The sequence below is a fragment of the Dermacentor albipictus genome, chromosome 5, assembly GCF_038994185.2.
Source record: "Dermacentor albipictus isolate Rhodes 1998 colony chromosome 5, USDA_Dalb.pri_finalv2, whole genome shotgun sequence".
NCBI lineage: Eukaryota > Metazoa > Arthropoda > Arachnida > Ixodida > Ixodidae > Dermacentor > Dermacentor albipictus.
Window position 1 is genome coordinate 64,014,223 of NC_091825.1, and position 13,360 is coordinate 64,027,582.

The 13,360-nt window shown below is 43.2% G+C and overlaps 1 protein-coding gene across 5 annotated transcripts in view; it reads right to left on the bottom strand.

Moving 5' to 3' along the window:
• The window catches only part of LOC135911737 (protein MMS22-like), a 164,498-nt gene that overhangs the window by 91,976 nt on the left and 59,162 nt on the right, over positions 1–13,360 (bottom strand). For all 5 annotated transcript variants that reach the window (XM_065444083.2, XM_070538428.1, XM_065444084.2 and 2 more), the window contains 2 exons: positions 6,873–6,945; positions 449–608 (listed from right to left, as the gene is read on the bottom strand). In XM_065444083.2, coding sequence (XP_065300155.2) covers positions 449–608; positions 6,873–6,945 — 233 coding nt within the window. The remainder of the gene's footprint in view (positions 1–448; positions 609–6,872; positions 6,946–13,360) is intronic.

Here is a 13,360-nt window from a genome sequence, read left to right on the forward strand (position 1 = left end):
CAGGAACTAAAGAACGGATTCCAGTTAGCCTTAAGTTGTTGTTCTGTCAATTGTCCATCACTGTAAACATGGCTTTCACTGCTCACCACGTCACAGTGCACAAGGCTGCCATAAGCCAGTGAAGCAGTGAATGAAGTCACGTGATGCTGGCAGCAGTCTACTGTCTGTGATATACTGGCAAAGAAAGTTACATAGGCCTCCACGCTCATGCATCTCTACTCACACAGCAAATATTGGTGCCAAAAAATAAAAATCTAAATAATTAGAATTATGGGGCTTAACTTCTTGCAGCTATGGCAGCTGTGGCTGAGAGCCAAACCTTGTTCTAAGCAGTAGGACACCATAACTACCGAGCCACCGTGACAGGTGAATCCTGATAGTCCACTGAGCAAGCTGATCCTTTCATTCATCGATCGAGGCAAGTGAACAAAGGTGGGGCGGCCCTCACGTTCTTGTCCAGTGGCACGTCCGAGAAGCGGCCCGTAACACGCAGCGTCAGCCTCAGTTCGTCCAGCAGACAGTAGCACAGCTCACGAGGGCCAAGCCTGTCTGTGTCTCGGCTGTGCGATGGCATGTCATGCATCCTGGCCGACGCACTGTCTGCAACCCTGAAGGCATAGCACAACACAGTGTAAGCCTGAAGAGATATCAATCAAAATATTATCTTGATCTAGGTCCGCAGTTTTCACCTATACAGCACTGGAAAGGACATGCTCAGCCACCTTAAATTTCTTGCACTACATTCGAACCTCGGTATAGGTTATAATGAATTTGCATCTGTCATTACATTGCAATTTACAAAGCATTCTTTATTTAAAGCACAAATAGAACACTAGGAAAAACTAAATACTATTTTTGCATACAAATGACTCTTTTGTGAGTGTGAATGATTGCATTCTGTCATCATCATCATTAGCCCATTTATTGCCGCTGTGCGATGAAGGCCTTTACCATTAATCTCCAATTATTACCCCTGTATTGTGCCAGCCGGCTCCTGCGACTTTCCTAATGTTATCACATCACCTGCCACTCTGCTGTTTTCAACTGCACTTCCCTTTTTTTGGCACCCACTGTGTAAATATTATCTGCTCTATGCATTGCATGGCTTGTTTTTCGTGTTAAAGGGCCCCTAAGCCACCTCCTACGCTTTTTAAACATTTCAAGTAAACACGTGCATTGAATTCATAATGCCGTCACGATCAACGATGGAAAACGTGGCAGTAGTACACGCCGCGGGCACATCACAAAATAAAAAAACTATTCCGTACTCCTCTCCAGGCCTTTCCGGTATCCCCAGCACTCATGCTTGTCGACTGGTCGAACAAGAACCTACTACTTCCTGTTAGTCGGCTAGCAGGTACGCATGCTCCCTGCTCTTCCTCGTTGTGTGTTACTTGCTTGCGCGCACTTGCGAATCGAGAGCTACGGCCCGCAACGCAAGTGCCAAATCGCTCGCATTCCAACACAGTCATGCCTAACGGTCTGAATAGCTGCGCGAACAGAGTCCGACAGTGTTTTGCAATGGCTAGAAGGCATCTGTGTGCGGTGCTTGGCTTAAAAAGTGCCGACTGGAAAATGAAACGACACGATACCGGCTGCCTCATGATGACGCCCTGCGCAATGCCTGGCTTGAGCGCATTAGAATTCCGGCAGAACCAAAGCGCAACAGCGATTTACGCATTTGTGGGCCCCACTCCGGCACCCAAGACTACCATCACGACCCGTGCCTGCCTCAGGAGTTAAGTTGTGGCGTGACACCCTGCCTGACGTCACATGCACTCCCAACTCTGTTCCTTCCAAGAACGCTGGTAAGTTTTTAACGTGATAGAGCTATGGAGCCCGTGTTGCAGATAAGCCGGCATCGGCATCTGGTGCCCGCTTCAGGGTCCAGCATCTGGCGTCAGACGTCGCATCGGCAAAATGATTTTCATACCACACATACCCAGGCTGTTCATGTGATGCAACGAATTCATTGAACTAATTGAATTTCTCAAGCTAACATATGTGGAAAAATCGTAAACTACGACTTACACGCAACCTACAGACATGATAGCTCTCAGATTGCAATTTGAATATACAAGAAAACAATTTTATTATGCGAAAACTAAAAAAAAAAACCCTTTTTTAGCGTTTCTACAATGTAAAGACACAGACCGAAGACGTCTGCCATTTGCACACGCTGGCGTGTGCAAATGGCACGAAGCATCAGAGTCCACGAAGCATCGCACCCACTTCCTTGAAAGACTTCCAGATGATGCTCGCCTCCGCCACATCGCGGCCCCTGCAAGAGGCCATGTTTCGACCAGAAAGCTCGCTTTCGTGCAAAGCGTTCGCTGCGAGCGTTTCCCAGTAAACATTACGGTTACATTGCATGGTTATGGCAGTTGACGGGAAGCGTGAGAAACAGTCAGAGATCTTTGAATGCTATCGCATTCCACTTTTAAGGGCGAAGCTTAAGTGTCCTCCAAATTTTATAAATGCTCCTCCTTGCAGTGTGACTCATATCGTTGCCACAATCTGGGGAACGTGGCAATGGCAGTAGTTTACTGCAGCGGAGGTGCTTCGGCATGGCTTGTCATCGTGCAGATCCATTATATTGGCGAGCCTTTCTAGACATGCGCACAACACACGGTCCATAGCAGCATGCTTCACAGGAGCACGGGCTGGCATGGCAGCAACAGCGGGTAACCGAGAAGCGTGGAGTCGCAGTAACTGATCGCGGACTGTGTTTTGAAAAGCGAATTGGCGATTACATATGTCACATGATATTTGGAGGAGTCTCTGCGAAGAGAAGACCTGTAGAGTAGCAAAGGAAAGAACGAATTGAGCGAGGGCAGCATTTAGATCATCAAATGCAAGTGACTCCGCTATTACGGCACCATTTCGAAACATTATCGAGGCTACGTGTTCATTGCAGACTCGTACACAACTGAAACACAACTAAATTTTGACCTCTGAGTTGTTAGGATCCCTTTAATGCCAAACAGCATATTGACTACCACCGTTTGCTAAATTGCACCAACGTCCTCCTGTTTCTTAATGTTATGGTTAGCATTTTTCATTCCTTGCTCATTTACTCTCAAGTTTCTACCCCATATGTTAGGACCAGTAAAACACAATAATTGTATGCTTTCCTTCTCAAGGATAGCAATACGTTCCCAATAAGGATGCGGTAAAATCTGCTGTATAATAGGTTATATAAATTTCTGTGTAGCCAGCTCCTCCACATAAGCTCTGACATTTTATGGATATACTATACCTGCAGGCATGATATTTATCATATATTTGCACCAATTTTATCTTTGACTGCACACAGTTCATGTTATGAAACATTAAAATGTATCCGAAAGATGTTCACACTGACGAATAGTAACTATTCGATTCGGAATCGAATAAGACACTATTAAATTCATTATCTGCAAGTTTTCCATATTTGCACCTGCCTAATATTCCTGATATTGGCAAGAAATATCTGAGATTTGCTTCATTATATCCCCTAACTCGTTATATCTGTGTTCAATATATCAAGGTTTGACTGTATCTTCGTGTGACGTCATATATTGTTATAATACAAGGCCAAGGCTGGTCACTGTTGATTATTATAATAATTGAATGGCAACTATAAACACTTTACTATTTGGCTGTATTTTTGAACCATCCTTTTCCTTCAATTCTGCTCTTTTCCTTATCCTCCATCGCAACAAGCGGCCACTCTCAATGACAACAGCAGTATAGCGTTTGCGAGCCAATGATGAAGAGGAAGAATAATGTATACAGAAGTGTCACAAAATTTGAGCCTTGGCAACTTCTGCAGACTTTTCTTGCGTGCATACGCACAAAAATACATTAAATAAAAAAGGCCACCAAATGCACAATAACTCAGCAAAATCTGTGGTTTCACTCTGATTATACCTGCAGTAAGGTATGTGGAAGTGAAGTTCATTTTCTCGAATAGTGATCCATTTATCATTGCGACAGTGATCATATAAACACAAGTGAAAATTTGCCGTCAGTGTCGTTGTCAAGTTCCGGATATACCGCGTGTTTCTAGGAATACTTTAAGTATTTAGAGTTACACCTCAATATAAAGAACTTAATGAATGTGTGGCATGTAAAGGAAGGTTTCTTAGATGTGCCTGAGAAAAGCGCTTGGGCCTTATACTTTCTGTTCCTCTACATTCCAAAAGGACATGTATGACAGTAAGTGTTTCATTAAACCATCTACAGTTGGGTGGTCCACCACCTGCAAGCAAGTAATAGTGAGTGGCATGTGTGTGATCTAATCGCAATCTGCCCAATGAAACCTCCCACCATCTCGCTCGCTTTTCATGCACTACGTTTTCTAATTGTGGCTGTACAAAGTGCAGTTTAGTGCTGGTTTCCTTGTCCCAGTATTGCTGCCACTGTTCTCTTTATGCAGCTATGCTTTGAGGTCAACATATGGGATGTACAAACTCCCCTAAAACATTCAAGAGCTGCCCCTGCGGCGTTCCTTTTCGCTTCCATGTAACCTTGTATGCCTTAATGGCCAGGAACCCAGCATTGAAATCAACATGGAGGCCACCATTACAGTGTACCTGTTACAGCCCTGGCGTAGATTTGGAACACTATGCTACATGTTCATGTACACTAAGTTCATGTTACTCTAACACTACCTGGACTTTTTTATCAGAACTTTCTTGAACCTCATGACTTCAGCTAGCAGCAGCGCTGACTGGCATTTCAGGAATGTAATCAGCCAATATGGCGTAAACTCGATATAACAAACTTTAATATAACAAAATTCTCGATATAACGAAGTATTTAACTTTTCATAACCACTTATCCATAGAGCACCAGGTACTTAGAACCTCAATACAATAAAGTGTGTTTATATGAGATTTCAATGTAACGAAATTTCGCTTCCGCTGCTGCAAAGGGATGCCGAGTGAATAAATGGAAACTTCGCAGACGCTGATGGTCAAATGATTGAATTACAAGCAGCTGCCGGCAAACGCACCTCTCAAATAACGCGTGGTGTGACAAGAGTGACCGCCGAAGCGAAGCCGCATGATGCTCCACATAAAGTCCAAGTGCGGTAAGATCCTATCATGCCCCGCTCACTTTGTGCTTCAAGTGCGAGTGAAAGTGTGCAAGGGCGAGAAAGATGGTGGCATTACGCACGTGTCCCACCTCCCAGCGCGAGCAAAAGGAAGGAAGGGGAGGGGAGCAACTCGCAGTAACGGAATCAAGCGCCCGGGAAGAGCTGGGGGGGGGGGAGGGGGTTAGTTGGCACGCATTCGGATTTTTGGTCCGGGCCTCAGCCCTGGCTGCGCATGACTGTGCGCGGCTAAACACATATGCAGCTGTGCACCCTACTTTAGAAGTAATCTGTTGCCTGTGCAAAGAGTGGGTGTGTCGAGACAGCGCAGCATCATGTAAGCTATCTTCCTGCGCGTTTAATATAGAAGGTTACGTAATCTCTAGTTTCGGTGACCCATTGTAGCAGGAGGCAGACGAAGCATTCTCTCCCCGCTGCCGGCACTTTTCGTGATAGCGTCGTCCCAGTGCAGGAGACGATATCAGCCGCGGAGGCAAAGCGCACGCGAAAGTGTGGCTAGCTTCGCTTAATTAGTACCGCTGATGTGTAGATATCATCGATGTGGCATGAAACCGCATCTTTCGTAGCCGACTCCTAAATTCATCAAAATAAGTTGCTTTCTCCTTCAAATTTGCTTTTTTCCATTGCCCGACAATTCGGAACATTATGTGGCCCCTTTCTGTGTCAGAAAAATCGACTGGCAACTGTACTTATTTGCATAAAAGGTCGAATTTAAATACAATGAAATTTCGATATTACGAAGCAAATTGCCGACTTTACCTATACTTCATTATATTGAGGTTTAACTGCGTTTAAAGATAGATGTATTGAACTTAAAAGATGGTTTCTTCAGAAGCATGCCATCTGTGATGGAGACCACGAGGTGATGGGTGATGTGTGGTAATTAACCATTAAAAAAAATCATAAATTTATTTTTAAACTTTTCATTTCAGTGGGCTCATCGTAATGGGGAAATTGAAGCGGACTTCCCGTAAAGCAATACCAACTTTTATATCTGAAAAAAAAAAAAAAGTGATTACCTGCGGAACTGTGGGACAAATCATTTCGTCTATCACAGCACGCAAAACATAAATGGGAAGCTGCAGCGAGCGCAAACCCGCACCCCTGAAGGTGACGTTACCTACTTATGTCACCCAGCAGTGGGCAGTCTGACCACTGCGACTCCATGTTCCTCGCTATCAGAGCGTGCTGGCTGCCCACTGCTGGGTGAGGCAAGCAAAACGTCGCCTTGATGGGGGCAGCTTTGCACTTGCATCAGCGTCCCAGTCTGGGTTTTGCATGCTCTAATAGCCAAAATTTGCCATTTTAATTCAAGTCAAGTCAGTTATTTTTGTATGACGCTTCCGCTTGTATTTCAAACATCAAATTTTGCACAGGGGATCCTCTATATCTATGCTATCTTAAATTAGGCTGTTTACGTGGTCCAAAATTTCATTGCACAATTGGCCTTTAAGGTGCAATAAGTGAAAGAAACGTGCCAGACTTTTTGTTGCAATGAAGTACAGAGCGCCTAAAGTATCCTTTTGCAGGTGTTGTACTACCAATTGTGTCAAAGTATGTTCTGAAAAGTATATTTTTTCAATTTGGCAGCAAGTGTCCTTTCTGGTTTGTCAAGCCTTCTCTCAACGTAAGAGTGACTTTTTCTGGTACTGCAGATTGGCTCAAATTGGCACAGATTGGATCAAATGATTTTTTTGTTTAGTGTCACTCTAATACTGCTAATCTTATTACGCTTGACAATAATGGGCAATCATTCACAACCGGTTCCTACCTTTCGACTTCATGCCTGATGAAGCTGAGAAATGACGACACTTCATAGTGAAGTTGTGAGGCCCCACAAGAACCTGCAGGAAAATGCAGGAAGAGGTTCATGGCAAGAACTTGTTCTCAACAAATGAAAAAAATCAGAAAACCTCTAGTAGGTTTGAAACGCTTTCCACATGACCAGTGGCTTATTAAGGGGAAAGCCTTATATGACTCATCAGTCAGTTGACCTTCAAAGTCCTTAAGTGAAAAACGCGTTGATGACACAAAAGGTTAAAAAAAAAGGCTACGAACACTTTACCTACGGTGGGAGTCGAACCCACGACCTTTGGTGTTAATGAAGGTGAAATTAACTAAGATACAGCTAATTATTATATAGTTAATTAAGGCACTCAGACCCATGACCTTGGTTGGGAGTTGAACCGTCATCCTTTGGAATTAAGAGGGATGACTAAACAAAGTAGACATGCACATCTCCAGGGCAGTGCAACTGGCATGTATGGCCATGGTCGCAAGCCCACAGCCAAGCTACCACAACTGAACTAAAGGCTGTGCCAAAGCAAACCACTTTGTAAACATTGACAGAAGCATGACATGCATAGAAATTGTGGTGCTGCCGTGCTGCCTCCAACAGCCACTGATGGGCACGATTCTGCCCAATCCCCCTAGGGCAAGCGATTGGTTCGCTTTCCGAACCATTACGAGATTGCACACGCTGTGCGTGCATCATTCAAATACAGGTACAAAATTTTGAAGTCGAAATAACTTGCAAGATGGATTTCTGCAAACACACAGCATCCACAACATATCAATGACGAAAGTATATGTGCGAGCAGCGAACCGCAAAGCACAGCACCTTGTGACATTGATATCAATGTGGTGTGGTTCAATGTGCTACGGTACAACTACTATTGTGGCTTGTAAACATTTGACAGCATAACATCCACAATGTAACAGTTTTTTACACAAACTTGTGTTGGCTACCACGGCCCTTGCATGTGCTTCTGGTCATCCCACCGGTCCCATGACCTTGCCCCTAGGAACCTAGCCCTACATTACCGTACCTGTCACGCAACCAGTCTTGCTCGTGGTGACGGTGGGATGCTGTCTGTGTCTTTGAGACAGTTTTTGCCACACTCAGTGTAAGATTTTCCACACTATTTGCGTCGACTGTGCTGCACTGTATACATTGTCTGCCGAACGCAGCAGGGTTCAGCATAGTTATGCACATGCTTCCCCATGATGGCCCTCAGCAGCAGAAGTAGATCGAGTTTGTGTGTGCCACTGGACTCAAGGAATGAACCCCACTGAAGAGCAGTCTCATTTGCTCACTGCATTTTGAGCCTGTCTGCTATAAACAATATCTGATGAGCTGAGTGCGGCATGATTCTCCACCAGAATCTAGACATTGTGCCCTCTAGCCTAATGCTTTGTTGACTAGTTACCCTGCCGTGTGTCCGGAAGATGCTTCCCAAGCATCCTAAACGATTGGTTTGTTTTACTTGAAGTGGTGTGTATGCATATTGATAGAGTCACAAGTGATGATGCATCACGAAAAATGGCACCTCCATGCAAAATACGAGTGAAGATCAGCCAGCAGTTTAGCAGGAAACACTGTGTGCACCATGCACTCACACTTATAGTACATGCAACACTCGAGTATGTGGCCTGGAAAGATGAATAATTATTGCTCATTGCATAGGCACCCATTCCACTGCATGAAATGGTGACAGAATTCAAGAATGCCATTGAACCAAGGGCATGGTATAAGATGAAGAACTACTGACAATCAAAATTAACAAGGAGCCCACCACTACAGTATACCTACTATAACCATGGTATAGATTTTAAGTATGCTATATCAGTCTGCTGTGTACTAGAACATTATAGCACAGGTGGATTACACTGTAGCTGAAATTGTGATTTCAAATAACAATTGCAGAAATGTTGGATACCTGAGGTCGTCTTTTCTAGCGATCCATTTCATTTTCTATACTTTTCACCCTTCATGGTTGGCTTGAACGCTACCACATAACTGTTATTGCTGGGATCAGCCACTTATTGTGCCTAGGCAGTGACTGAGCCGTGTCCAAGTCAATGATGAAGGGCAGAGTTAACGGAAAATAGTTTATTGAAACATGAAAGAATTGGCATTGCAATGACTCTGGATGACTAACAAGATACAGAGGGGCAGGGTTATAAGCATCGGCATGAATGTGAACCATTTCTAAGGTGCTAGGTAGCATAAAAGTCGGCACACAAATGCTGTATTTGCAGTTAGAAAATTAGTTTGCTATATAAATAAAGCCTATTTGCACTGGAACTGAAGCTTGACAAAACCTGAGCAAGCTGAAGCTGATAATTATGGTTTCCATTACATAAAAAAAAATCAGTGCTGTAATGGAAGGTTCTGCATTGGTGGCATTCTCAATTATGAAGCTTTTAGCAGCAAAAGAGAGAATTGTCTAATAAAATTCGAAAGAAAGTAAATACAACAGTGAAGGAATACAGTATTGATGAGCTACAACTGATGAAAAACTGCTCTATGTCCACCAACTTCTGCATAAAAGATTCCAGTATAGTAAGTGTCCAAAAAGTTGGAAGGTATTGACTCTCTGAGAAAGTGAATACCAAGAAAGAGAGATATTCTTTGTATGATAATTTAAACTTTTCATTTGGTAGATGAGAGCCTGGAACCTCTAAACCCAAGAAAATATACTCTACAGCCAGTTTCAGTCTCATTTCTACTAAGTCATGTCATCATCACAAAGGAGGTAGTCACGTCAGAACGGGACATTGCAATGTTTCGATACTCACTCCAGCAAGCTTGGCCATTTGCTATGGTGCTACGCCGGCCCTCACGAATAGCAGAGTGGGATGCAACAGGGTGAAACCACGAGTATAAAGACTAGGGTGTTGAACCAAACCTGAACCGATATTCTTAAGATATGCCTGAACCCAAACTAAACCTGAATAATAATAATAAAATAAAAAGTTGCCTGTTCAGCATGAAACGGTTCAAGCATACAGACTGCAGACAGGCATTTTTTAGATAGATACCTTGAAATCGTTACTTTTTTCAGTCGGCATACCCAACGAGCAGATCGCTATGACTCACGAGTTGTGGTATGTGCGAGATGGGGTGTTTGTGCGAGTACAGTTTGGGTGCAAACATGTGTTCTGGTGCCTGAATGACCACCCAGGCAGAGACGCCTGCACTTCTGAACTCTGACCTGTCAGCTGCATTCCGCAGCCGAAACAGCCTTTCCAGGCCACTGCAGAATTACAGTTTCTGTTGGAGCTCCCAATTAGAACATCTTGCTACTATTGCTAGAAAAACAGTAAAACAGACATGCCAGGACACATGGAAAGCAAACTAGTTCATCAGCACAGCTTCTTGTCACAATAACACTGCAGTCCATAATGAATTTCATTACCTTCTTAACATGTGGTAACAGCTGTAAACAGCACAGCATTTTATTATTTTTCAGAGCTGTTGTTCAATGCATGTTTGGTGCCTACAAGCAGTGTGTACAACACTTATAAGTTTTTGCAAGTCGCTCCCGGGGCACAATATGCGTGATTTGGACTGTTTTTTTCCATGCTTCGTAACCACAAGGGTCTGCACCGCGTGCAGTTGCGTAACAAACATTGTTGCGGTGTTTAGCACAAACTCTCGTTGTTCATGGTTCAGAAGCATCAATGTCTTCACCTGCTTTTATTTAAGAAAAGAGCAAAAAAACTGCAAAATGTCACTTGCTATCTATCTTCGCTAAATACTAGAAGTTTGGAGTAGTAATTTATGTAATACAATTTGATTTTGTGCTGTATCATAAGCCGTAATTCTGTCACCACCGGTTGAGTAGCGATTACTTGAAGCATAACGAAAATTGTCTGGTTCCGCTGCAGCCATGTGGAAGGTAAGCCCACCTCACGCAGACACGGGCATTCTCATTAGTGAACTCTATCATTAATATGTGCATAAATATTTATCTGCACCTCCACCAAATGTTAAAGTGTTTATTTGTCTCGACTAGGGGCAGCGTAGCAGTGACAGTCTAAGCACAGCACGTACTCCAAGTGCGAGTGGCATTCACAAACAAAAGCACTGAAGACGACGACCCACTATATCATTCCAATCCTTCTATACACTCTGTATTTGAGTACTGCATTTGTAAACTGCATGTTGTTGAGAGAAATGTTGTTACCCATTCTTATCAAGGTGCACTGACTTTGCTGCTTTCCGATAGGACATTTTAATAATGCTTTTGCTAGAATTGCAGCGATGACGGCAATGCAGCTATCTGAGCAGTGTGAATCATGCTTCGAATGAGTGTTAAAAAAAGGAAGAAGAAGAAACGGTTGAAAAAAGGGGGGTTCTCAACGTTGAACGTGCGGCTGCTGTTGGCATCTCAATGCGCACCAAATCAATGCTGCATCCTCGTGCCCAATACGATACAATATTTTCACATTTAATTGCGATCGTGAGAATTTGCATTAACGAATGTGTGGGCTGATCTGCCTCGGAATACTGTACCATATTTTACTAGTGAGTCTTAATATTAGAAATTTCGAATAGGAATCTGACATTCTCGATTTGAGAATTCACTATTCGAAGTTGTCGAACATTCCCTTGTGCGGACTATCGAGTTCCTGAACAAACACAAGGAGGAGATCACTTACGCGTAATAGTTACAGCTGTTGAGTAAGAATGTCTCGACTTAGGCAGCCTATGACAAGTAGCTGTTTCGATTTATACAGGTAAGCTTATTTTTTTTATTAATTTTATCATGTTTGGATTTTATCAAAATGGTGTGCTGCACTGTAGTATTGTCCCTTGCTTTTTCAATGAGTACTATTAATACACTCTACTACATGCATTTGGGATGTCCTGTTCCTTTTCTTTTATTACTTTCAATGCCATCACGCACTAGCTTTAATCTTACTGTATTACAGTGTGCACGTAACAAATAATGTAAACAAGCCTTTACTTGCCAAACAGGCCCCACGAAATTTTGAATTTCACTTCTTTTTTAGAAGTAGGAAATATTCGGTATTCTACTCAACATTGGACTGTTGTTTTTGTCAAATACTTATATTCGCAATTTGATTAGGAAAATTTTAGTATTCAAACACCCCTATAATTTTCTATTGTTCTGCCTGTACTCAGTACGGATGACAATACTAAAAAGGGAATGCTAGAAAGAGGGAGGCCGCGTTGAGGCACTGTATCATGTGCCGCATTCTCTTGCAACAACACTGCCTAAGATGACGGTCTTTACGGCTGCTGTAACTGAACAGCATTAAACTTTGTTGATATCTCTGCACGGAACATTGATTTCCGTCTCACATGAGCCAGAAAGACCATTTCCTCCACCTCCTGGCAAAGCCTGAGCCACGCAATTGTCGATAGCACGCTCCAGCATTTTGCCATAGGGCAAGATAGAGTCTACTGTTTGTTGTGAACCGCTTGCATAAACTTTTATTTATCCAAACAGGAATTGATCCGGAACGAAATTGGAGCGTGCTGAACTTAGTCGAACCACTATTTCTTTCAGTTCGGCATCGCAGTAAAAACCTCGAAATGGCCTGCCCCCATGTGACCACTTCCTGCGTCACGACATCAAGACACCGTAGCCTCCCGAGAGATGAAACTGATACTAGATGTAGGGAGCTCAGAGGCTTGTAGCATCATGCAGGGCTAAAGGCCTTTGATTCATGTGCAGCTGCCGCTTTTGCTGCGTGGTTGGCGAAAATGTGTATGAAGGTGCTTTATGGAGAGTGAGCCGACTATGACTCTGTTCATGCTTCCTTTCTTTGCCGGCAGGAGCGTTGCTGTGTTGGGGCAGTTGGGGTCATTATTTTCTGTGATCTGCTAGGGGCATAGGGCCTTACACTTTTGTATTTCACACTAAAATGCCCTTATAATGCATGATGTTACTTTTTCTGTGCCCCTAATAGCTCTTGCTGATTCTGTATTACTGTTTTCCATGCTATTTGTGAAGAAAAATTGAATATACAACTAGAAACTACCTACAGAACTCGTTCTTTGATCTTGATTTGCAGTGCAGTAATCCATCATTGAACAACATCTTAGTTGGTACTTTTCAACAAGTTTTCCATCTGTGCTTTTCTATATGTGCTTGTGTTGTGTCTCAGGTGAAAAGTGCTGCACTACAGCTTTTATTGTGCGTTAGCCTGCAGGCAGTGATAGAGATGTACAGAGCGGTCGATGCCACGCACACATTTTTGTTTGGGTATACGAGAACCTTTGAATTTTCTCATTTGTGAGTGGAGCTCCTTTTTGCACATGGTTTTAGTCACAAACAGTTGTGCTAGCATTATTCTAGCTGTCATGTGCATCATGCAGGCATTAATATAGTTCTTGTTGGGAAATGTCTTTACAGCCGTGTACTAGCATTTCCTTCATTTTCATCCAAGCATGCAGTGTTAGCATCCAATGGACTAGGTGGACACTACTCGGTGCAAATAAAA